The sequence below is a fragment of the Aquila chrysaetos genome, chromosome 16 (genome assembly GCF_900496995.4).
Source record: "Aquila chrysaetos chrysaetos chromosome 16, bAquChr1.4, whole genome shotgun sequence".
In the NCBI taxonomy this organism is placed as follows: domain Eukaryota; kingdom Metazoa; phylum Chordata; class Aves; order Accipitriformes; family Accipitridae; genus Aquila; species Aquila chrysaetos.
Window position 1 is genome coordinate 25,497,157 of NC_044019.1, and position 26,986 is coordinate 25,524,142.

The 26,986-nt window shown below is 38.2% G+C and overlaps 1 protein-coding gene across 3 annotated transcripts in view; it reads right to left on the bottom strand.

The window, feature by feature from the left end:
- Positions 1 to 659: 659 nt before the first annotated feature.
- Positions 660 to 26,986, bottom strand: part of PRMT3 (protein arginine methyltransferase 3) — a 68,363-nt gene continuing 42,036 nt past the window's right edge. For all 3 annotated transcript variants that reach the window (XM_030039269.2, XM_030039268.2, XM_041129166.1), the window contains 3 exons: positions 13,905 to 13,955; positions 13,614 to 13,701; positions 660 to 1,341 (listed from right to left, as the gene is read on the bottom strand). In XM_030039269.2, the coding sequence (XP_029895129.1) occupies positions 1,232 to 1,341; positions 13,614 to 13,701; positions 13,905 to 13,955 (249 nt within the window). In that variant the 3' untranslated portion in view covers positions 660 to 1,231. The remainder of the gene's footprint in view (positions 1,342 to 13,613; positions 13,702 to 13,904; positions 13,956 to 26,986) is intronic.

Sequence of the window (26,986 nt, forward strand, 5' to 3'; positions counted from 1 at the left end):
CAATGCCCGCTTCACTGCATGAAACAAAGTGCTGCGCTGCAGGAGAATTTCAGCTTTTGGAATACAAGTTTCCACTTTTCTGCCAAATTGGCATTACCACTGGTAACACTCTTCTTTAGTTACAGGCAAAAGAGTAAGTATTTCATCCCATTATACAATATACAGCTACCTGAACGCTGCTGAGCAGATTCCAAGGGAAAGAATTTCCTTCTTGTCTTAGTCCTCTAAAAAAGGTCCTAACATTATTTTAACAGCAGTTCAGAGATCACTAGCAAAACACTGCCGTCTTTGCATCTTGCAACGATTTTTGAAACCACTTTCAACACAAATATACATGTACAGTACAAGCACATAAACTGCACGGTGTTACGCTTAGTTCTAACTCTATTGCAGTTTACAGTGTTTAAACATCACAACACACACACCAATCCTTGTTCATGGTCTGCGTCTGTAAGCAGCCAAACCAAATCCACCATCGCAACCGCTGCTATTTGTTCACACTGTTTTTCCTAAAGCTGCAAAAATATACATTTCCATCCACCTAGGTTCCAATAGGCTAGTACAGAAAAAACTGTAGCCACAAATAAATGAGCCATCACTGGATAGATAGAAGAATTTTCAATTACATAGAAAACAAGGAAACAGGCAACTGCATTATATAACATACTCGGTTCATTTATTTAGATAAATGTAACTAAAATGTGGTACAACTTTTTTATTATAGAAATGTAATAAAAATAAAGTCTTTGTTGCTGCAATCCTGCAGTTGGAATTCCAAACTTATTCCAGCTGGGATTTTCCAGCTACTGCTGAGGTGCACTGGCACATGATTTAACTTCTTCCCCCCCAACCCCCAAAAAAATTGCACAAGGATTTTGCCAGTTGGAGAACAAAACAATATTGAGAGTTCATATTTATTGTTCCTCACAGCAAGACTTTAATCTGATTTTTTCAGCCACCAGTCTCACGTAACCCAAAACCATCTTTCTTGCCGTCCGCACGTCATGTGGAACACAGCAGAATCTGATTTTGTCTTCAGTCTCCACATCCCAGTGCAAAAGCATCCAAACAGTACTCTCTCAATTCTAGGTGAACTCTTCATATTCTTGTGTGGGCATATACATATAAAAAATTCAAGAGTTTACCATTTTTGGGTATTTAGAAACAGTTATCAACAGTTAAAATATAACATTTAAATTTGACATTTCCCAAAGTTATATGCACAGAATTTTCACTGCAGGCTGTAGGTCTGCTGTGTGTCCTTCACTGATAGGGTTATAAAGAGGGACCGTGGATCCTTTCTGTTTTTGCGGACTGTTATCTTTCCTCTCAGGGCCTCTCCTGCAAAAGTAAAAAGGAAATTACTATGCTTAGATTACTCAATCGTGCACAGGAATAGCAAAGATGCATCACATATCCTTATGTTGCATGAGAAGCTGTTCCCAATTCATCAGAATTAAACAAATTTACAAAAGTTTCCTTTATGTTTTCAAAGCTCTAAGCAATGGTCTTGACAACAAACGTTAAGTCAAACTGACCGCAGTTCTACTTAGTGAGTTGCTGAGTTATGTCTGATGCTTTACTTCTCAGATAACTCACCCAGAGAGCTGATATGCCAATTATTTAACTTGTGATTGAGGAAAAACACTGTATTCCTTGGATGCATTAACCTCTCTCTGTATCTGATTGAGCCGGACCGGCACATCAGTACCTAGCATTTCCAGGCACATACAAGTCTCAGTTGGACAGGTGCAAAGTGCCGTTGTACTATTCCCCCCCCCATCCCCAACCCAGTTTAAAATATCAATATTGTCATGAAATGATATACTACATCTTTAAATTCTTGAACATAGATTTCTGTCCGTGAAGTAAGGAGCAAAATTAGCAGTAACACAAAAGTATAAAAAAAGCAAAATAATCGCTAGTCCATAGAATTTAATATTGCATTATTCCTTTGCTGAGCTCCCTAATTTAAACGCATCACTACTATCAACTTTGATTAAAACCAAGTAACCACAGAACCTCCTACTTCATATGCCACGTGATTTGTATTTGCACTGCATTTCCTTTAAACTCTGATTAGGTAATACTTCGTCTTACAAACTATCAGGCTTCCTTGACCATACCTACTTGGCATGTATGGGCTTCTCCTAAAACCAGAGAGAACGCTTTGACACAGAAGGAAAGAGCTGAGACCTCTCCCCAAGGCAGAGAGGCACAACCCTCGCTTTTGGTGTTACTAAATTTAAGTAAAAGCTCTCCTCCTAGAGAAATTCCAGGCCTCGGTGTTTCTGTTGAACATTTTGTCCTAGCCTGCACTGATCAAGCCCTGTTCCATCCCAAAAGCAGCTACAGTCGCACAGCTCATCAAGTTTTTCCATATTTATTCCTTACATAATTCAAAGGTCTGTTCCAGCTTGTAAAAACACTGTCAGATTCTGAAATAAACGAGGAGAAAAATTAAACCTGCTGTGCCAGCTAAGAAACTTGTGTATACTAAGAGAAGTTTTACTTTTCACACACAAGACAAGAGATTATTTGTGGATCTGCAAGTCCAATTTCATGATATAACAGTCCATTTTATTGTCATGCAAACATACTCAATGGATAGGATGTAAAAAGCCTTTATAGCTCCGCAACATCCTGAAACTCTACACAGGACTAAACGAAGGAACAATGAGTCCATTTCTCTATAGGCACGGCCGTTCTGAACTTCTTTTGTCTCCCGCATTTATGATCCTTATAATAAAAAGATAGCGGCAAACTAGATTTTACAGATATTAAGAGCACCAGGAACCGATTCATGCTATATAAATTCAAGACAAGACTTAGAAGTTTGTACCCATCATGAAGAAGTCACACAAACCGAAATCCATAGCTAATTTCAACTAGTCATAGGGTCTACTATTTGCTTACTTGAAAGCTTTATTTAAAAAGCAGTTTTGAGAGACCAAGCTTTCAACAAGGTTCTTGATTTCCAGATACTTATGGAGCTACTGTAATTAACAATATCAATATTGTTGAGTATTAAGCACAAATTTACTGAGAAGGTAGTACAGGAGGACATTAAAGAAAATTTAGTTTTTTTATTAGCTTTCATCTGGTTCCCCCAACCTCCACCCCCCCCACACACAATATGCACTTGCGTACCTGACTGGTACCAGGGGGGTACCAAAACGAAAATCCTCAGATCTCTGCAGAGCAAAGAGTTTCATAAATTTCCCAAAATCGTATACAACTGACATTTGGCCTACATTGTCCCCACTAAATACTGGAGAGAGGTTAATAAATTTCCAGAACATTAGTGTGGCTGTCAATCTAGTGCTTGAAGAATTTAGCCTCAAATCTTTAGTTTCACAGAAAGAGAGAAAAAAAACAATAATCAAAAAGTAAGGAAGTGGAAGCAACCTGCAAGCTTATTTGTAAATGCAAATTTCTTTGCTGATATGGACATACATGACTGAATATATAATGTTACACATGTACAAAAAGATTACTTTTTAAACATCTCCATGCTTGAAATATTTATATACACAGCAATTTTAAGAAATGTATATGTGAAGAAAGGCTTCCCGATTTTGGTGTCTAGACTAAAGGCCTGAAGTCAGAAGGTATCAACATCCCTTTAAGTATAAATGACTACATTTGTAGGTTTTTTCAACTTCATAAATACTAATAGTACATTGTGCATCAGAGGTTGATTCAAACTTAGATTAACACAGGAGCGATTTCAGATTTGTCACATACAAAAATAGCTAAATGATAATTTTAAAATAGCTCAAGATACAACCCAGGAGCTGAACGCAAATACCTTCAGGTTAGTATTTTATATTTTATTTAAAGGCATGGACTGCAGAGAGGCAGAATGCCTATTTAATTTTTAAATCTGACAACATATGGAGTTTTTAAATAACACCATATTTATGTTAGAAAAAATAAAATAAAACTTTAAGCCAACAGCATTAACATTTTCAAGCAAGGTATCTGAAATTAAGTGCCCCAGCAAGAGACTAATTTTGAGGTCAGAGGACCTTCACCTTCTACAACACATTGGGGGACTATAAGAATCAGGATATCTTCTTTGGTAGCCTTCAGTCAGATACTCAGAAGGTCAGCTACAGCTGAAACTCCTATGCAACTTATATGTCATTGCAGAAGTTCTACAATTACAAATTCTGTTCCGATAGCCTGGCTCTGGCTTGATGACCAACATACGCATAGCATTCTTTTTATCTTTAGGAACTATACACTCAGTGAATATTCTAATAGCTGAAGGAAAAAAAATAATCCACAAATACTGATGTTACCTCATACTGCAGGGAAATGCTACCTATACAGGCTTTTTAGTCTTGTTTTTAATGATCTTACTGAGTGGGTTATCTCTTAATTTCGCTATGCTTTTGTGAAGATTGCTGCTTGCAGTTACCAGAAAAACTAATCTTAATTTATTTTCAGTCCTTAGTAAGACCTGCAATTTAAGTTAGATCTGTAAATATTTAGGAAGCCTATTGCTGAGCCACTTTATACCATCATTTTAAAACACAAGAACTACATGTAAGAGATGATTCTACTGAACACATTACAGGAAGGCATGATCTCGATCTGTACCAGTAAGTTCTCTGCTACTCTTCCATTTGTACTCTTCATCCCTCACAGCAGCCACATCCCCTGTTACTACTTTCCCATCTCACTGGATCCAAAGTATTTCCCAGCTGTTCATTACTTACTGTGATTTTAAAAGCCATGCTCCATTAAAAAGCTGAAATTTTCAATATTCTTATTGCAAAAATGAAACCGAACAGCAATCCAAAAATTAAACCAGTTTCAAATTCAGTAAGATTTTTAGCAGTCTTCATTTGGCACAATTCTTGGTTACATCCACAAACAGTAAACTGACACAAGGTCCACGTTATAAATAATAAATGCAGGACATCTTGTCAAAGGCTCCAGTATAAACATCACAGAAAGCTTTTCAACAAGAATGACTGCGGTACAAATACTATACAAAACATCAAAAAACTGTATTCTTTGATAATTTCGCACATTTTGTTAATTTAACAGTTAGCTGGGAATTTCACTTCAATTCCCGTGCAGCTTTATTATTAGGACACAAATGACTGACACAATGCAATGCAATTTGCAAAGAATTGTGAAAACAGTTTCACAGATTACTTAAGCAGAGACAGATTTGCCTGGTAGAAGGACAAGGTAAAGGAAAAAAGGGCATTATAGCTTCTCTCCAGCTAGGAAGTTTAACCTAGTGTGAACACACATGTTTTCAGAATTGCTGCAAAATGAATTATTTGATATATTTTAACATCATATAATACTGAACGTTTTAAAAAATGTTAAGACTAAAGAGCCTCTAAGACAATTAAAATTCCACTATTTAAATCAATCCATGCGGCAATCTTACCCTTCAAAATATTTAAACAAAGCAATACAATAAATGAAATAAAAAACTAAATATAATATAATAGATCGCATCCAACTTCATAGAACAGAACCCTGAGATTCTGTTTGTAAAGGCCATTAATGAAAGGAAGCACTTAATTTTTCTCAGCTATTTCTTATGCAGTAACCATATTAAATCTGCCTTTCTAAACAGTCTTTTCTAAGGGCTGAAGCAAACAACAGCAGTGCGACCAACTAACAGAAAGGCAGTTCTGAACAATTAATCAATGTCATGTAGATAGAAAATGACTGATGTTTTTTCACCGTTCTGCTGTCCTATGAGCTGCCTGGAGGAAGCCGTCTCTGGGACTCAGCTGCATCACCTTGCTCTTATCATGCTCAGCTGAACGCAAGTAAAGCACACAGTGCCATTGCAGTTTGATTAGGACAAAACTGAATCTATTATGATCCCCTTCCCGCATTTTTATTATCCTTTGGGGAGCCCTGAAATTTGTCGCCAAAAAAAAAAAAAAAAAAACCACGAAAGAATTCAGCAGAAGTGCTGCACAAGCTTGCTAGCACAAGAAAAAAAGCATCCCTAGGTCCATACTGACCCACTGTCAAATAATACATGTCTGACTACATGCTCTACAGTACACCCTATACATGTGCTCTGAACACTCAAAATAGTTTATTTTGGTTCTGACTTTTACCATCGGTGAAAACTGTAAGCAATCATATTTTTCACTTATGTTTGTGCAATACAATCATACCTTGGGCAAGCCTGCAGTTTGTGAGCGAAGGTACCTCTCAGTGCAAGAGCCCTATCACTAAGCGTGTTTAGGCCCAACAAACCGTATTTTTTCAGTCTGTAACTTGACTAATCTGAAACAATTTGACTCACCCCAAAGATTCCACGCAGTCTCCTGTAGAAGTTGTATCTACAGGATGCAACTTAGTGTCCCCTCCCTCTTTGATTATGAAAAAGATTGAAAAAGGTCCTGAAGGTAGCCAGCAATCAAGATCTTTCAGGTTTCCTTCTTTTCTTCCTGTGGAAGAGCTTTATGAAGCTAACAGTGAGACAAGAACATGGCACTCAAAGCATTCTTTATTCTGACCCCCATTAAAATGTAAGAACCTTACAAGAGATCTCACTGGCATTATTTCAAAGACAGCTGCTAGAAAACTGCAGTGGATTTAGGCTAAACTTTAACTACCAAACTGCTGGTGAGAACTATCTCCGCAAATCCCCTAAACAGCAACAGCCACAAGCTTCTAAGTGGTAGTCGTACGTGCCTTCAGTTATATAACAGTTAAGCTTTGACACCACTCTTCACGATAAGGTTGTCCTTGCTTGAGGCTGACAATTTAAACATTATCTAGTTTTCCACATCAGTTTAGACTAACTGAACCCACTATCTTATGCAACACTGAGGTCTAGCATGCAACTGAAAGAAAGCAAGTCTCAAAAGCATTACTTGGGAAGAGTTGGCTAGAAAGTAGTTTCCATGAACGATCTGTCTTCTGAAAATGAAAAAGAACAATGAAAGACAGAAATAATTCGTGGTGGGACCAAGAGCATTTCCCTTAAACTCAATAACTTATCCCTTATCCTCTCATTCCTCTTCTTAAACTGCAGGCACCTGCAGCTGTACGCAGACCGTCACCTTCCCATTTGGCCGCTTCTCTTACTGAGCCCCCAACCCAACGAGAACCAATGAGCAGTTTCTGTACTGAGCAGTAATCACTGCCTTTCGGTATTATCCATCTGATCTGCGACATCCTTCTTCCACCGGCTGGCTACTTCCATAAACTAAGCAACTGTTCGCCAACTCCTTCGGTTAGACCACTGTTCGCCCTCTTCTGAAACTCTGTTGAGGTTCTGTCTTTTCCTTTCATGCTCTGAGTATATTCTCTGAAGAGTTTTTGTACCAAATAGGCATGTTTCAACTCCCCAGGACGAACCATGAACTGGGCTGCTGCAAAGAAGTCTACGCAGCCAGTTGGGTGAGGTAAGACAGCCTTGTACGGCTGCCCAAGACAACGTGCACACGCTGCAAGTGACCGAGATTCCCAAGATTGCTCAGGTACCAGAAATGGCTGCCACAGGGAACGGTGAAGACCAGACACATAGTCCTCCAAAATGTATAGCTGCAGTAGTCAAACTCACTCACCTAGAACTAGTCTTAATTCACTACTTTTTGTAGCGGAGATCCTAAACTGTATAGCCTTGTCCCAGTCTTTCTCTCTCAGCAGTTGTGACAAAATTCTGAGAAAACCAGATTGTTGCTGCTGTATGAACCATAATGCCTTGCAGTTGCAGAACTTTCAGACGGGGGTACACAGAACGGCACAAGAAGCCCATCCAAGATGTCCTGTCTAGGTACAGAACTTCTATTATCTTTCAAAGAGATAAAAAGCCATGAGAAGAGATTCTCTCATTTTAGTGCCTGAAATACATACTTAGAAATGTTTCTGAAAAGTCAGCAGGATGATTTTAAACTGCAGATTTCAAAAGATACAGCGTGACGTATGCAAAATTTAGCGTGACCTCAAAAATCAAGTTTTAACAATTACTAGATTTTAAAAGCGAGCATAATTTTGGGAGGTATCACTTGTAAGTAAACAAGTGTCAGCATTCTATAGACACCATGTTGCAGCTGTAGACAGGCAAAACAGACACTAAAATCTCAGTTAGGAACCAAATGATCCAACTGGGATGCACAATATTGAAGTATTTCAGTGTAAGATCAAAACATTCAGACAGATTAATTGTGCCAGCATTGTTTTCCTACTTTTAACGAAGCGCTCTCGGTAGAGAAATTAACATTTTTCAGTTTGTAAATTTACAAACAGCTACCCAATTATGGAAACTGGGGAGTTCAAGATAATCAAGGATTTTACAGGGGCTTAGTCATGTGAGTTGTACTTCAGTTTTGCTGTGCTAGCCCCTTTTAGCACCACAGAAAAACAAATCAAGGTTTTATTTCCACTGCAAGGCAATATCAAGAACACAAAATGCTGACAATATGCTGTTTTATTGCTAATAGAATTTGCTTGCATACAGATCTAGGTTTTAACTTAATGCACTGTTACTGAAAAAATTCTGTGGGCCCTTTAAAATATTTTTTCTAAGCATTTTATTTATTTAGTAAATGCTTGAGACAGCCAAATGAGAAGGATATTCTGTATATAGTTTTTTGTTAATGAAACTTAGCAGCAATATTTCAACAAACAACAAAAGGAAAAGACTTATGTTTGGACCATTACTAAGAAAAAGATACTGTTTTGGCACCTCAATTTCAATTTTCAAAATAAAGACATTTTTGAGCTATTGAAAGGGCTGCTAAGTGAAGCCTTGTACTCTATAGGGAGTCTACAATACAATACTCTTTTGTCTGAGAAAACCCAGCTTTTCTGGCAATAAAACATCATCTGGCTTCTTTCTCCAGTTTCTTTAATTTTACTGCTTGCTAAGCAGTTAAAGCATATCCAACACGCTGGCACTATTTTATTTTACTTCATTGTACATCAGCTTCAATTCTCTCGTCACAGTCTGTGAGGAGGAAAACTAGCTTTTCAGAATACGTGAGTAGTAAGAGACTATCCCCCACTCACCCATTAAATCTAAACCAAATCAACAGAAACTATCCATTAAAACTATATACAAAGCTGTCTACCATAGTTAGGTATCAAGCTGAAATTCAGTGGTAAATCAGAAGTATTAATTAGGTGTAACTTTTATTGCCTCACTCTCCAGATCTTTGGACCTAGATTAAACGTCTCCCGTTTCATCCTAGAGAATTTGCAAACATTGCACACCCAGCGCAGGCTGCGGCAGGAATGGCAAAGGAGGGAGCATTAGCTGCAAGCTCCATTCTTTGGCTTGTAGTGGCTTGATTCTGTTATCGTTAGAATAGAGATCAAAACATTCAGTCTTTTTTATGGTTGAGAAAATAGATCTATTTTTGCAACAAATAACCTGGCATCAAGCAGCTGAGAAAATTAGCTAGTTCACACTGCAGAACAAAACAATTTTGCCATGGCATAAAGGAGCCTTTTCCTGTAAAATACCCAACAGGTTCAGATATCTGTAAACTCAACCTCTTTCACAGAGCAAATCCAAATACAATCAGTGCTTTATAACCACTTCAGGCATATCCCCAAAAGCTATAAAGCATCTGATAGAGACTTTAAGTCAGCCTTACTATTTTACTCAGAATTAGAAATCTGAGGGAACCATTTTTCTTTACTGGGGAAAAAAAATGCACTGCCCTGTCTGAAAGATGCTTTCAAAACAAGAAATCATTTTAAATGCATTTTATACCACCAAATTCCTCTTTCACTACCTATTGAAATACAGGAAGCAAATGCTACCACAGGTACACTGGTCAGATTATTGCAAGACTCAAATCGTATTACTTCTATTTATTTTCCAATATTTACTAAGAAAAGAGCTTGTCCTGACTCAAACAGTGTTGCAGACAACACCAAGCTGGGCAGAAGCGTTGACCTGCTGGAGGGTAGGAAGGCTCTACAGAAGGATCTGGACAGGCTGGATTGATGGGCCGAGGCCAACTGTGTGAGGTTCAACAAGGCCAAGTGCCGGGTCCTGCACTTGGGTCACAACAACCCCATGCAGCGCTACGGGCTTGGGGAAGAGCGGCTGGAAAGCTGCCTGGCAGAAAAGGACCTGGGGTGTTGGTCCAATGTTGGCTGAACATGAGCCGGCAGTGTGCCCAGGTGGCCAAGAAGGCCAACAGCATCCCAGCTTGGATCAGAAATAGTGTGGCCAGCAGGTCTAGAGCAGTGATCGTCACCCTGTACTCGGCCCCAGTGAGGCCGCATCTCGAATACTGTGTTCGGTTTTGGGCCCCTCGCTACAAGACAGACATCGAGGTGCTGGAGCGCGTCCAAAGAAGGGCAACGAAGCCGGTGAAGGGTCTAGAGCACAAGTCTTATGAGGAGCGGCTGAGGGAACTGGGGTTGTTCAGCCTGGAGAAAAGGAGGCTGAGGGGAGACCTTATCGCTCTCTACAACTACCTGAAAGGAGGGTGTAGCAGGGTGGGTGTCGGTCTCTTCTCCCAAGCCAAAGGACAAGAGGAAACGGCCTCGAGTTGCGCCAGGGGAGGTCTAGATTGGATATTAGGAAAAAATTATTCACCGAAAGGGTTTTCAAGCATTGGAACAGGCTGCCCAGGGAAGCGGTTAAGTCACCATCCCTGGAGGCATTTAAAAGATGTGTAAACGTGGAGCACTTAGGGACATGGTTTAGCGGTGGACTTGGCAGTGTTAGGTTTACGGCTGGACTCGATCTTAAGAGTCTTTTCCAGCCTAAATGATTCTATGAATACATTTAGTCACAAGTGGGTCGTCTTTGCTGTGTCTCCCAAGGCCATATATACATTTCTTATTGTAAGAATTTCTACAGAGGATTGAAGAACATTGGTAAACACAGGGATGGACTGAAGCCTTCAAATGATGCAAATGTGTTTAATCTAATATAGTCACTTTTTTCTTCAGTTAACTTGCATTGAGAAAATTCCATCTGAAGACAAAAAGTTTCCCCGAAAGCTAAGTACGCTTGGAGAGGAGCTCAGTTCAACATGCCATGCAGAAACAACGCATGGTAAAACTATAACAAGCAGTGCTAATCCATTAACAAGTGACAGATGAGAACAGCTGAAAGTGCAACTTTACACATACTGCAGAAGTTTGAGCAGTTTGTTTAGCTGGTAAAATGGTAAGCAAAAGACTGAAGAAATCAAAAAACATGGTTAACCACAAATTACCAAGATGAATATTCAAGTCACTATTCTTACAAAGGAAAAAAAAAACAATATGAAAAAATGGAAAATAAGGAAATCTGTACTTATAGTAACACATCTTGAGGAAAAAAAAATGATTTTTGAACAATGAAGGAGAAGGATCAAAGTCAGGGAGAATGGTTTTTCCAAAAAAATCACCTAAATAAAGAAAAATTCCTATGTATGTATCAGGAAACACGTTCTGCCTTGATGGGCTTATGTCATCAATGAAAAACAAATACCCCACAGGAATTAAGACTGGGATTACAAAGGAAAAGGAAATTACATCAAGAGTTTCTCTCAGAGCCTTCTCTAACACTAGAAATAACAGGCAGAGAATCCTAGATTAAAGTGGTAATTTTATATAAGATATAAAACCAGACAGAACGGGTAAAAAGATGGGAAAGGGGAACTTAAATAATTACGAAAAGAAGGAAATGGGTAGAAAGGAAAGAGAAACAGCTATAACGATTTGTTACGGGAATAATTTTAAGAAACATCAGCTAAGAAAGAGAAAGGAAGGAGTTATGGCAAAAGTGATCTTCAAGGTCAACTAGGTTGTGTTCACTGCTTCAAAGCACATTGTTTCTGCAGTTGTCTTCAGAAAGTCACGGCACCCAGACTAGAATTCTGGAGCCAGGCACACCTCCCAGTAATTTTACAGATTTGATAAATGTCAAATGATCTATGTAATATTAAATAATGTGCATATTCTAACAAATGTCATTGCACTTAAAGTTGCACTTCACACCCTATGACATTGAAATTTAATGAGTTGCAGCAAGGAGACCTTAGCCAGCCTTGACTAGAAAGAGAAACTGAACAGAACACGAGCCAAGTACAAATGCACCAATGCATATGTGCACACCAAGAAGTGACAGGACCTAAGAATATGCAAATAAAAATTATTTAAGAATATAAAGTCAAAGCATGAAAGAGAGAAATGATTTGTCAGATAACATAGACCACAGTGCCTTCAGGAAAGGTTCCTGGTAAAAAGTTGTCATGGCTGATAGCTGGAAAAGGCAACTCTAAAAGCAGTTTAATTGAGTGCAGATGCTGCCTTCACCATTGTACATTCCTAATTAGGTCTGTTAAGAGAGACAATATTCCATCTACATCAATACTTCTCTATAGCATCTCTAAGCTTCTTGACCTCAGGGTTTTTTTGCAGCATTCACATTAAGCTTTTGTATGCTTTCCCCCAATACGTCTGATCTATTTATAAACTGTTCAGACCGGGGCCATATATTACCATGAGTTTATTAACCAACCAGCAGAAAAGAGCCCCATTCTGAGGTTCCTCCCTTGGTCCCATTAGTCTGTAAAGAAAAATGGCCCTCACAGGCAACTAATTCACCACTGGGTGAGAGTTCAACAGTGGTGAGTAAATATCTAGTGGTTAAGTGGACAAAAATAAAAAAATCATATAACAGCATAAAAATTTAACTACTTTATTTCCTTTGATTATAAGACGACTAGGAGAGTCTGAAAGAAAGTGCAATTCTACAGGAATAAGAGGGCAAGACTTATAATTCTTGACCTGTTGTATGTCTATGCTCTTGCATGACTATCCTGTAATGATCACGGACATATTTCTGTGCTATAAAGCAAGGAATATTTGACTACTTGCATAGAAATGTATTTTCAAGGCTTACCAAATAGAGCTAATTAAAACCACTAACAAGCATCACTTTAGTCTTCAAAACCTTACTTCAATAATTTATCATGTGAATTTTGGGTTATCCCTGATGACAACAAAAGCCTTTTTACTTGCATCAAATTCAAGGTGAAACATCGTACAGTACTTGCCCATTTAATAAAAATTTACAGTGTATCAAAATAACACCTTCCATACTTCAATGGATCAAGTTCATGGCTGCAAGTTCTTTGAAACTGTTTCAATTTACAGAGTAATCCCATAGTGCCAGGTATAACACCCACACATATATTCATGATTCATTTAACAAATACAGCGTAGTTCAGGAGTGCTACAAAAAAAATCTTATGCAATCGCTTGACAAATATGATACTTAAGAACATTAGTAATGTTGAAATTTAGACAATGGTATTAGCAATGTTCTGGTCTTGTATTTTTCTGTGTCAGAAATGCTTTGATACAGAAGTTTTCTCATCAAAATTACAGTATGGATCTATGCAAGTGTAAGACATATGCCTGCTCACAATATACCTATGCAGACATTTATATGTATTTTTAACGTGAATTTTGTATAGACAGATATTTCCCAGTGCTTTGCTGAGAGAAAAAAAATCTCTTCAGCAGCAGCTGAAAGATTTCCTTACTAATTCTTTTTAACACTTACGTCATTTTTAACATATTTTAGATTTAAATTTAATGATAACAGCAGCGTAACACAACCATTGTTGCACCACAACTGAATTTAAATATACCTGCTTCTACAGGAATTGGTTTCTCCAGGAGAAAAACTGTCTGCTTCCAGTGTGTTTTGGTACACTGGGGACCAGTTGAAAACAAGACCTGCAATGGAAGAGTTCAAGAGTTTGATTAAGAACAACGTTTTTGATATCACACCACATCAATCAATTACCAAACACACATGCACGTGAAGTGTTTGCTACAGCAAAATAGACTCACTGCCAAACACCTTGAGGCAGAATAAAATACAAAACCACCCTCATCTCTCAAAGGCATTTTTAAAATGCATAACCTCAAATACTCACCTTGTTGTGACAGTTCTTCTCAAAAAATATGTCAAAATAACCAGCAACTGCCTATAAAAAAAAAAAAAGAGGAAAACGCAAATATGATAAAGGAATAATAGCAACACTCAAGAAAAAGTCAATCGTTAATATATACATCTATTGGGATTTCTACTCCTTTTCAAGCCTTTACTAAGAGGAACAAGCTTAGATTTATGCTTTCAGGCATGCTAGAATCCTAAGTAAAAAAAATAAGCTGTCATCGCACCTTCATTCTACTTGAGAATATTCAGCCCGCTGTAACGACATTTTATTACACACCAAATTTTAGTCTCAGTTTCCAAAATAACCCACACACCCTAACTGCAATTAGAATTACATATGAGAAAAGCGCCTTTCAGATGTGCAAACCCACAAACATAAAATTCAGTCCTTGTCCTCTACGGCTCCAACGACCCTCACTGAATACACCCACGGTACAAGGGATTCTGCAAGACATGTTCGCTCTTTGTGTAGCTTAACAGTATTTTCCACAAAAGCTCCCTGGGAACAGAGGCAGAGCATAAGCAGGCAGGAAATATTTTTCCTCCTCTACTACACACACAGGTAAGGAAAAAGGTTTGCAAATGCTTCACGTGGACCTTTCCAGCAGTTAATAGTTTCTAACAGTAACTCTCCATAGGATTCCTCGGAACACTTCTTCTGTCCCTCCTGCCATCCCACTCCTAACGTCAAAAAGAGCCTCTCTTTTCAGTACATAATTCATTAGGGGGACTTTTTATCCAGCTTGAAGAGGAAAAGCAATACAAAATGTCTGCACACAGAACAGTATACCCACACTATTAGATACACAGTCTTTTAATACTGCCCTGCTTTTTTGACAAAAGTGCCTTGTGAGAGTCCCAGAAAATCAAAGAATTCAAATAAAGAACAGGAAGATGCTAATAAAAGACCATCCACCTCTGAAATCCTGTCCATGCTCACCTTTATTTGCTTTCTAGTGTCTCCTACAAAAAGGCTAAAGCAAATCAGACCATGGGCCCAAGGCAGTTATGCTTTTCTATTACATGTCAGCCTGAAGAAATGATCCAGAATAGGCTTTTCAGTAACTCCAACTACAGCAGCCGGGGACTCACTATCCCTGTGAGAGCAGGAAGGCATTCTCCGCACGCCAGCTATATAGTACATTCAAATAAGATATGTACCAATTCAATGACAGCAAGCCTGCTGCGTGAAAACTTACTGCAAACAACTGATTATAACCTTCCTCTCATGGCACCAGTGTTTTTCTCCTACTCTAAGAAACTGGTTGTTCTGAATAGTTAAAAAGGACAAGTTCTGTAGCAAGCCCTTCGTATTGACTCGGAGATAGATTGTGGAGGAAAAAAAAAAAAAGTCAAACATGCTTACAAAACCAAGGTAACAAACTGTATGGCATAGGGCTTTATCATTATGAAGTATGTAATCTGAATAGTAGCTAAACCATTCTGGTATTTTTCCTTTGTAGTCTAAATCCAGAACAGATTTCACCAACATGGTGGTGAATATAATGTCTTAAAGCAAGTAAGTCTATGTTAATGCACTTGTGTTAGCTCTTCAACCTAAGGGCACTCCAGATAAGCCTGGAAAGTTCCAAATTCCGATGTCGGCAAATATTCTTGGGAAAAAAAAAAAAAAAATGAACCAAGGAGACACTGAGGAACCTTTGCAACAAATGAGCACCAGATGTTGGAAGCAGTGACTCTTCCATCTCTTAAATAAAGTCCTATCACTCAATGCTGAGAATCTCATTCCCAAGTGAATTACAGCCTTGCCTCTAATACGCCTTTTTGAGTAAAGATTGAGAAGATTTTGACAAAGTTTTATTGACCCATCAGACTACTTCTATTGATGCACAATGTTTTCTGGACATTAGTCAGAGATCTACTAAGCCATAAAAATATTTTTCAATCATCAGGTCAATACTGTTGATATGCTTACAAATAAGACCTAGGATATGATTAGTGGAGAAAGGAAAACAAGGTTGCGACAACAAAAATACATTAAGAGTTGTGAGGAAAAAAAAAATTGGCTTCCAGAGAAAATGAGACAATCAAGCTACATTTTGGACCAGAAAGCTAAAAGCTCCAAGCAGACATACCATAGCTAAGGTGGATGCAATTATCTATACACTTGGTAGCAAGAAGTAACAGAAACACCCTACATGCTACCCTGAGATTAGCATTTTTTTAGCTGAAACGAAACTACAGTTACAAGCAAAGAATTTGTCCCCTGCTATTTGATGCCTCCTGTGCTCAGGGAAAGAGGATTTGTACACCTTCCATAAATGACAAGGATAAATAAAACACCAAATTCCTTACAGTACCAATGGTTTCCCTAACTGAAAGGACCTGAAATGGTGACTTTGACTATCTAAATCAAGAGGTAGTAACAGTAATTATCACACATCACAAAGACCACCTTATGCAGAGCTCCAGGGATTACAGAGTTCAAGAGTTCAACAGATTACAGAGAACAAGAGTTCTACATTGATCCATTAAATTCTTTTTGTTACATTTTAAAATGGCTATGTGACCTTTAATATTGACACTGGAATAATTTGAGCCAAAAGAAAAAAAAAAATACAGAAAAATATTCTAACAAGGTATATTCCTCAAGTCCATAAGGATAAGATCAGGCGTTCCCCAAAATTCCTCAAACTTTAGTTAGTTAAAACTGGGCGGGGGGGGCACCCCAAAACTAACACACACACTCTCTGATGAGCTACGTCAACAGGCAACCCCTGTCCTGCATAGCTACATGGAAATTACTTGCTTAAAGTTAAATACATACAGGAGAGAGTTTGAATGATGTTTTGAAAAATAACTGTAAGAGCACATATTGCAATTTAGAAATCTAATGAGTATCTTTTATTAATAGCATTTGAAACTGGTTTTGAGCCAACTAAAAAAACCAACCACACACACACTTTGTTTGAAGATTTTTCTTTGTGAAATTGGTTGCCACTGTGTAATTTGTTTTTAATAAACATTTTCAGGCAACCTGCCATCATTTACCAACACTGCGTTTAATCTCCAGATAGAAATCTCTCCCCTCGTATTTTAAACCTTTGGGAAAACAAAAAGTCTAATACCAAACCCAGTAGTTACTGACCAGCTGCAAAATTTGTTTTAATATTCACTCCGGCAGCTATTTTACAAGCCAATTACACTTGAGAAAATACAGAAAGCAAAAATGCACAGATTAAATATATCCCACTTTGATGCACACAGCCTGTGGCTTACCCAGTAAAACAAGAAACCAAACCAAAAATTTAAAGTTGCTATTCAACAGAAGTACGGTTATTTGCCTACACCTAGGTAATAAACAAAAGGTCAAGTCTATCCTAAAGCCTGCTGGTAACTCCAGCCTAAATTAACTACCTTCTTCCTTTCCTCCTCTTGATTTCACGTGGAAGATTTCTTGTGCTAGACTGCATGTGTTCCCCTGCCAATAACATAGCACTTTAAAAGGCACTCAATTTATCCGAATTATACATTACTTTAATGAAGTAAAATCAGTTTTATTTCTGAACAGATGCATTATAGGAATTATTAAATTCACCAGCTCTTCTCAAGAAAAGGGTTGTTCTGTATGGTCCTCTAAAGCATATATACATTTATATGCTCATCCAAACACCATGCTATGTTTAAATGTTTAAATATACTGATGCCTTTTTGAGATCTTTCTGCTTTTGAGCCATTTTGTCATATTGATCTGCCCTAGGCCTAAGGGATCCCAAGCGAGCTACATAGATACCTACAGACTCATTAAAACGAGCACACCTGGCCTTCGTAACACCCGCCAGAGAAAGTTGTAGAACAAGAAAAGCAATCAGTAGGGACAGTCATAACGGCTTTCAAGGCTAAAATACACCTGGGACCATTCAAAGTTTAAACTGGTAAGTAGCTTATCTATTGATGCTGTTTTCTCAATTTCCTTTAACAAGTCATACCACCCACTTCAATACATCTGTGTATGAAACTGATCATTCAGCTGAAAGTTTTATCAAAAGGAACAGGTTGGACTTCTATTCTAAAATACAGGGAGGGCGTGCAGGATCTCAGCGTAGCTCTAAGACCTTTTAGTAGAAAGCAAGAAAGCAAGGAAAGAACCCAAGGGAAAGGGAAGCCTCAAATTTACAGTTAATCTAGAAAACCTTAGTCTAAAGAGCAGGTGGGCCTATGTCAAAGAACAACCTTGTTCTTTACTCCCAATTTAATGATTTCTTCATAGGACACAAGTTGACAGCTGCTTACAGTCACCCGAGGTTTGCTTTAAGCAATCTAGGAATTCAAAGAATAAACCATTATAGCCTTACTTTGATGGTCTGATTTTATTAATCTAGCACAGAATAAGAACAAATGTTAATTCCTACCACAACATTTTAATTCCAGAGTATAGCTCTTTTTGTTACAGCTCAATTTTATAAATCTTCTCATGTTCAAAGAAGTCAGCTATTCTAGGAGCAGCAAAACATTTACTCTTCCAAAAACTGGTCAATGACACTGCATCTTTAATACAGAAAGTTTTCTTTGCCATGTCAAAAGCTTCAGTACAGCCTTTCACACCATTTCCCACAGCATTCTTCTAGAGAAACTGGCTGCTAATGGCTTGGACGGGCATACTCTTAGCTGGGTAAAAAACCGGCTGGATGGCCAAGCCCAAAGAGTTGTGGAGTTAAATCCGGTTGGCGGTCGGTCACAAGTGGTGTTCCCCAGGGCTCAGCACTGGGGCCAGTTCTGTTTAATAATTTTATCAACAATCGAGATGAGGGGATCAAGTGCACCCTCAGTAAATTTGCAGACAACACCAAGTTGGGCAGGAGCGTTGACCTGCTGGAGGGTAGGAAGGCTCTACAGAAGGATCTGGACAGGCTGGATCGATGGGCCGAGGCCAACTGTGTGAGGTTCAACAAGGCCAAGTGCCGGGTCCTGCACTTGGGTCACAACAACCCCATGCAGCGCTACGGGCTTGGGGAAGAGCGGCTGGAAAGCTGCCTGGCAGAAAAGGACCTGGGGGTGTTGGTCAACAGTTGGCTGAACATGAGCCGGTGGTGTGCCCAGGTGGCCAAGAAGGCCAACAGCATCCTGGCTTGGATCAGAAATAGTGTGGCCAGCAGGAGCAGGGCAGCGATCGTCCCCTTGTACTCGGCCCCGGTGAGGCCGCACCTCGAATACTGTGTTTGGTTTTGGGCCCCTCGCTACAAGACAGACATCGAGGTGCTGGAGCGCGTCCAAAGAAGGGCAACGAAGCCGGTGAAGGGTCTAGAGCACAAGTCTTATGAGGAGCGGCTGAGGGAACTGGGGCTGTTCAGCCTGGAGAAAAGGAGGCTGAGGGGAGACCTTATCCCTCTCTACAACTACCTGAAAGGAGGGTGTAGCAGGGTGGGCGTCAGTCTCTTCTCCCAAGCCAAAGGACAAGAGGGAACAGCCTCAAGTTGCGCCAGGGGAGGTCTAGACTGGATATCAGGAAAAATTTCTTCACCGAAAGGGTTTTCAAGCATTGGAACAGGCTGCCCAGGGAAGTGGTTAAGTCACCATCCCTGGAGGTATTTAAAAGACCTGCAGATGTAACACTTGAGGACATGGTTTAGCGGTGGACTTGGCAGTGTTAGGTTTACGGTTGGGCTCAATGACCTTAAAGGTCTTTTCCAACCTAAATGACTGTGATTCTATGTCACTGGCAAAGTATTGGAGGATTCAAAGCTACAACAGAGCTCTAGTTATTTCTCCTTTCAATGTTTTGTGAAAAGTTTTACATAAAACATTATGCCTTCTGCTTCTACATGAAGGAGAAGGAAGCCTTCCTTCAAAGACCTATGAATAACTAAAATCTGACTGCATTACGGAAGCCTATTTCAATACTCTAAAATGCAAGTGGTAAAAAACCCTAAATGAAAACACCCTTCCCACCCACGCCCTTAAGGTATATTGGTGTAAGCCTTGCACCACCACAGAAATTATCTGGTACCCAACATTAATGCCTTGGGGGAAAAAAAAAAAATAAAAAAAATTCAGCAGTGAAGTACATGCAGATAATGCTTTCTACGATTTTATCTACAATCACTGGTCCTGTACATTTAAAAACAAAATCTCACAAGTCTAAAAACCTACACAAATTAAAGTTGAAATACCTGATAATACAAAACTAGCTATAAAATTGTGGTTTGGGTTACCATGTTCTTTTGGGGAATTTGTATCTTCCCTTACATCTTAATTTTTTTTTAATTCATTACTTGTTGGTGGTTTTATGCTGAAATACACAATACATATCTTTTATATTTCAGTACATTTCAGTGAAACAATTCTGTGAGAGTGCAGTTCAACACATTTTCCTTTCATTTCACTTTTGAACACTACTACAAATTGCAGTAGCTATAACAGTCAATCACAAACTTCCGTTAAATATTCAACACTACAAAGACAGACATTTCCAATGTTTAGAGCTTGAAGGAAGATTAAGTCTTCCCTTGCCGTAAAATTTAACGCATGCAGCTAAGCAGCAAAATATAAGGACAAAAAAATCACTTACAAGTGGCATAGTAGAAGCAATCAGAGACACAAGCATATTAAATTGGAATACAGGGCTGGCCAGATTTTTATTAAAGGTGGCATCTTTTTTACAAGAAGTCAAACTAAAGAAAAGGAACAAGCAAGTAACAGCCCCATAAATTCTAGATGATGTTTTACAACTACTGCCTTGTTTTGGTTTTTTTTTTTTTTTTTGTGTTGGTTTTTTGTTGTTGTTTTTTGGTTGGTTGGTTTTTTAAGCATAACAGTAACAGTTATTTCTTCCATTGCAGTTTTCCTCATCTTTTTGCTCCACCTTTGACAGCTCATTTACAACTTCATGAACGACTAATCAGCACGAACTTAAGCCTTCTCTGGAAGAATCTTTCAAGTGCCAGTCTCTTGAATACCATTAAAGAGGAAAACAAAAATAATGACTTCTAAACTGGTAATAAAAAACTGCAACTCTAGCCTGACACATGCTCCAGCCTCAAAGGATGTCAAGTATTAGGAAACACTGCTTCCTGTTCTCAAATAAATTGCCAGGAGAAGAGCAGAGATATGAGGACAAAACCTCCAATCCCAGAACAAAGTCTCCATATTTACCCAGGGAACTAAGAAGATTACATAAAGAACTAAGGAAATATTTAGGAATAGATGTACATTACGGACACTGCAAAGCATCATCGTATAAAGGTCAGCAAAGAGTTCACTCAACTACAAATAAAATATTCCTGAAATTACAATAGCAGCCACTAACTTCTACCTGATTTTGTCAAACCCAGGTTTTGATGAAGAGTTCATGAAAAATAGCTTACAGTCTTCATCCATCACTGAGGGGTTCTAAGGTGTTCATGCAGACATACGAAAAAACTGTAAATGAAGCACGTCCTCCCAGTAAGATTCACTTGTCATCAACATATGTTTCTCCCCCCCCAGATAAATTATTTTAAGCCTATTTTTTCCCCATTCATTCATGTAACACGTACCAAATATATTAAGAGCTTTAACATATGTAATAGATGAATATTACTACATATTATTTGTATTCTTGCACTCAGAGCACTTAGCTGAAACGGGAAGAGGAGTCTAAGCTTTAATTCAAACATATCTGAATGCTAAGGCTTTTTTCTGAAGAAAATGGCTGGCTGTACGTGCAGCATTTTAACAGGATAAAACAAATGAGACTGCTCGACTCCTTATGAGAACTCATAAAGGCAACCTTACCAATTCACTTAGGAACAAGGAAATTAAAAATTATCATCATCGCTATCACCTACAGTGAGTAATTTATCATTCTTGCTCTTCACTAGTATCATGTTCCAACAGTGAGTGGCTACAACAAATACAATTAGACAGCTGGCCACAGAAGTGGGAGATAATGTGCTTTTGATGGAGTTTATCCAAGCATGGAGATGGAATGTTTGTCATCCACACGGCAGAGTTGCTGCATTTTTATCACAGGGAAAAGAAACCCCTCCCTATTAAAACCCAACAATTTTGTGTTTTAAAAAGACTAAGAATCTGGAGATCACTGTAGAGGAGGCTACCAGTAACTAAACAGATCAGAAGGACAAATCCTGCTTTGTAACACGATAGCCTTTCCTTTAAACAGAAATCGGGCATTTGAGGTGCGTTTAACCGTGGTACCCAAAGCCAGATTTCCAACTTTTAGTTTAAAAAAAAATGTAGTTTCTCACCTAAGGTTGAAATTAAAGACTTACATACTAATACTTGTTGTTGGCGTCCAAGTGGAAGATTAAACATTAAGAAATGAAACTGTCTAACACTTAGGAAGATTTTAACAAGCAAAGGTTTTTCCTTAGTCAAAATAATTTTCTCCAATCAACTCAACTTCCTTTTTCCTCCTAAAGGTTTTAATACATCAGTCACGTCCTCTGGTTCATTATCCTTCTTTCACCCCCTTCCTCCCTCCCACTTTTTATACACATCCCCTGCTCTTTGACAAGATCTCCTGGGAGCAATGAAGAGATACTGCCATTTTCCTCCCGGGGGATATTGTTATTCAGCTAGGAAAGATCAACCTTGATGGACTCACAGGGGAAACGCTCGCAAACAAAAGAGAAAGTTTGTCAATTGATTTCTACACTGAGGGTAATCACCATTATATTTTATCTCAAAAGCTCACACAGTGATCAACTTAGAATACAATTAATGGAATATTTTCCTAGCAGCATCTACTAACTGATATTAGCCAGATGTCTCATTAAAATCAGCAGTGACAAACCCTAGCTCTTTACTAGGGAAATGCACTTTTGCAGGCTAATTAAATTTATTTTTGGCCATTATCTTCGTAAGACTGAAATCAAGTCAACTTGCACTAAAAGTACTTGGTAATAATTTCATATAATGATTCCATGCAACTGTTTCATGCTTTGAAAATCTTCAATCTTTGAAAGCTAAAATAACGATAAATAAACTTAATGCTAAAAGATTTACTTTGTGGTAAATCACAGGAATAATAAAAGAAAAAATCAACAGAAAGAATATGTGCTCTGAAAAAAGCACATCCCCCCAACTTCTGAAAGACTAAGCACCGCACACAAGGTGACATTTTAAATGTTTATTTTTGCTGAACACCTGGAAAAAACCCTATTTAGAGCATTAAGCATTTTTTTAAGGATATGACTCAAAATGCATTACAGGTTCACGAGCGATACATTTACGATGCACCTACAGAGAGACATCAGGCTGATCTGTTACGAGCATGACTTAATACTCTGCTAGGGGTTTTTTTTTTTTGGTCATATGAGAGTAATTTCAAATAATTTACAGGTGGAAGGACAGATGAATCAGGTATATGTCAATTACTACTATGCTCTTACGTTTTAGGAACTGCTTCGTTTTTCTATTTCGCACAAGCTCATCACTAAGTCTGGCCATCTATGTCCTTAGTCCATTTACCTAAAAACAGAGAACAGCCTATTGCCTTCTGAATTGCACGATTTTCAAACAACCTCTAGTACAATTAAGTGGCACTATCATACAACCAGATAATTAGCCAAGAGGTCAGCAAGAAGGCCTTCCAAGAGCAAGAACAGTGATAATATCTAGAAAGAAGTGAAATATTTATTTCAGCACTTGCATTATCAGTTTTCACGAAGTAAAAGGTTTGTACTAAAAAGTGACAAAGCAAAATGGTGGCGGGGTGAGGAAGGATGAGGAAGAGGTGGGTGGCAAGTCCCAAAGGTTAGCATTAGGCTTGAGAGGCTAATCTTCCTGTGTTCCCTCCAGCCAAAGAACAGAAAAAAGGTCTGATCCTAACTCTCTCCTAGGCGAAGCTTTCCCTCAGCCTTTCTGAAATCCTCTCAGTACTGTTTACCAGAACAATTTACAAGAACAGAAATAAAGTATGGGGAAATCAAGAAGAGGTCAACTTCTCTGTTGAGGCTGAAAATAAACACAGAATTTCAAACAGTATCTACTAAAAGGAGGAAAAAAAGAAAAACAAGAGAGACTGACGAAAAACTAAGGTCAGATTTTAGAGGTATTTAACATCTTGCCACAGAAATGAAAAAGTGCAGCACAGCTTCTCCTGCCTGAGGGGTCCTGGGGGTGTTTCAAGTCATAATCAAAGCAATTGTGGTAATGAGTTGGTAAAAAGACTGCATTATGGCTCAGATTCCTTTCAGCTTTTACAACTTACTACCCTGTTACCACAGACATGCAAACAGGTCGATGGGAGGAAGCAACAGCCCCCAACGTGGCTAATGCCCCCAGAGTTGTGAGCTGAAAGTTTAGCTCTTCAACAATTAACTTTATGTTGCATACTCCAACTAGGCGAGGCCACAACTCTTTGAGTACTTACTAAATTACTTCTCATCAGCTCTAAGCTTCTGCAAAAACAAGCTCAGCAGCAGCAACCATGCATTCCACGCTGCTGACACATTTCCATGTAAGAATGTCTACCGTATACTTCTCTGCACACCTCTATACACCTCTGCCTTGGAAAGAAGCATGGAAACCCACTCCTCACAACCCAATTACCCAGTGCAAACTAGCGGCTGATCTGCAATAGGATCCACAAAACAACTAAGATACCACCGCGCACCCAAACTTTCCACTTTTTCGGTTTTTGAAGACGGACCACTTAACAGAGGGAATCCTCGTTCTGATGGTAACACTGGTCTGAAGTTAGCTTTGCTGTCGATGGCAGCACTAGGAATAAGACAACCAAATGGCACGGAAAGGGCTGACAAAAAGCTGCTTTGAAATGAACTTTAGGTTGTGAGCTAAAAAAACCTGATATATACAAGCATATAAGGATGGATTTCCAAATAGTTATTTTTGTGATTTTTTTTTTTAAATAAAGCAAAAATATTTTTAAATGTTCATATTTAAAAATGCAAAAATCAGAACCGACATGTACAAAAAGCTAGAATTTGGGGAAATATAAGCAGCTTTCTCTTTTTGTGCAAAAAATAAAAAGCCAGTAGAACAATAAAACACAGATGCAAACAAGAAAAAACATCAAATGTTATTTTCAAAGGACAAATTGCAATCTTAAAGCATCTCCTCAAAAATTCTCAATACAAATAATGGACTTTTATTGTTCATTTACTGCAAGGTTAGGCAGCCTGATATGATGGATGAACTGTCAACCCCCAACTAAACTTCTACAATCCATCATAGAAAGAGTGGAAATTTCACTCAAAGTGTCAATAAACCTAAATGATGAAGTGCAAAATACTTTACAGAGTTCTGATCATTTTTTAGAACCTGCATTCACTGCAAAATTTCAGAAACACTGCTCTTCCCCCACTTCTCGCCCCCTCCCCCTTCAAGTCATAAAATGCAGGTTTACATCTTGATTTATAAGTCAATGATACCGTAGAATCATAGAACAGAAATGAAGTTTTTGTAAAGGTCTAGTGCTACGGAAAATGATTACGAAGTAAGCTATTTTACCCAAACATCAAAAAGATTGCCAAGATTTTGTAAAGATTTCTGTTTAACTAATCAGTTATTCAAAAGTGGCCACATTAAGAAAATTAACCCAGGGCTGCACTGGAGCTTGGTCTGAAATCAAAGCTGACCCTGCCCTGAGGCAACTAGAATCATTCTATGATTCTATGACACTAAAAATAGGAGATTTTTTTTTTGGTGAAGGCACAATTAAATATATACATTTCCATTTAATAAAACCCAAGAGGTTACTGTGTCTTTACTTAATTTGGTGACAACTGATAAATAATTATGAAGTATTTGTACATAGCTACTAACTCACACTAGTAACAATGCTTTGAATTATATATGTGGGAAAACTTCATTTTATAACACCAACAAATTCTTATGTATCCTGTTATTACAGCAAAAGGGGTGGCAAATGCAGCAGCATGAATGTGCAGACCCATCGAAAACCAGGTATTCCATTGCCTGACATAGGTATCCAAGATTTTGTTATCAGCTTAAGCGTTTACATTATACAGCAACATATTCTTTGTGTCCATATCAGAGGAAGCCTGCATCTCTTCTTCATATACACATGCAAAAGCCAAATAAACCAGTTGTAGCAGATTTATCACAATATATTAAAAATTAGCTACCAATTACCCTTTTGGACTTGATTCTGTGATGAGATGTACTGTGACTAAAGCTAAACATGAAACTCCCAGCAGAAGTATCACAATACACTAGACTACAAAAATTTTAGTTTTTACTACAGATCTCAGAGCCTAATACAAACTTTTGTCAAATTTGATGAGGATATTTTAATAAATTGGTAGAAAGCATTTATAACTGATGTCAAATGTAAAAGCGTATTACTGCAATCATAAAATCTGTAAAAATTAGGTCATCCTGCCTTTGCTTATCATTTAGTGTTTAAAAACTGGAAGCATTACTTTAATCTAAGCCACCACCAGACTTTCTCATCTGTACCTCATCTTTATCCCAACTGCCCTAATGGTAACCCTACAAAAATCCTTCTCTTTGATTCCTTTTTTCCCTATTCCAACAAAGCAAGCAAGCTGTGCATCATAACTAAGTCAAATCAAAAAGGTATCCTCTCATAGGTACCGATCTAAACAATTCTAAATATTCATGTTGGAATACCTAAGTTGTTTTAGCTTTAAACACATTCATAACACCTTGATCTCAGAAGTCACTCACACCCTTACATGAAGTATGTTAAATGAAAATATTTAGGTATCTTCCTTGACATATACTTCAAAAATGGAACACAAAACACACAATATAAATTGCAGGGGCCTTTGCAGAAAAAAAACAGGTGACGTTTTTCATTAATCCAAAAATCAGTGTTTCTCTGTTTTCTCATAACTACCAGATACTGAATTACCAAGAAAAAAAGCCACAAAATGAGTGTGTATTTATATAAATTCATACTGAACAATGTAGGCACAACTTCAAAGAAGCATTTGAAAGATGCCCCAGTACTGAGTTTTCATTTAATTCTAAAGCTCAGACTGAAGATTTTTTTTTTCCCCTTTTCTTTCTTTTCATATTGCCTAGTGTTTCATAGACAAATAATACTCAATTGAGTGAGATCACAGACTCAGATTTGCTGGAGAT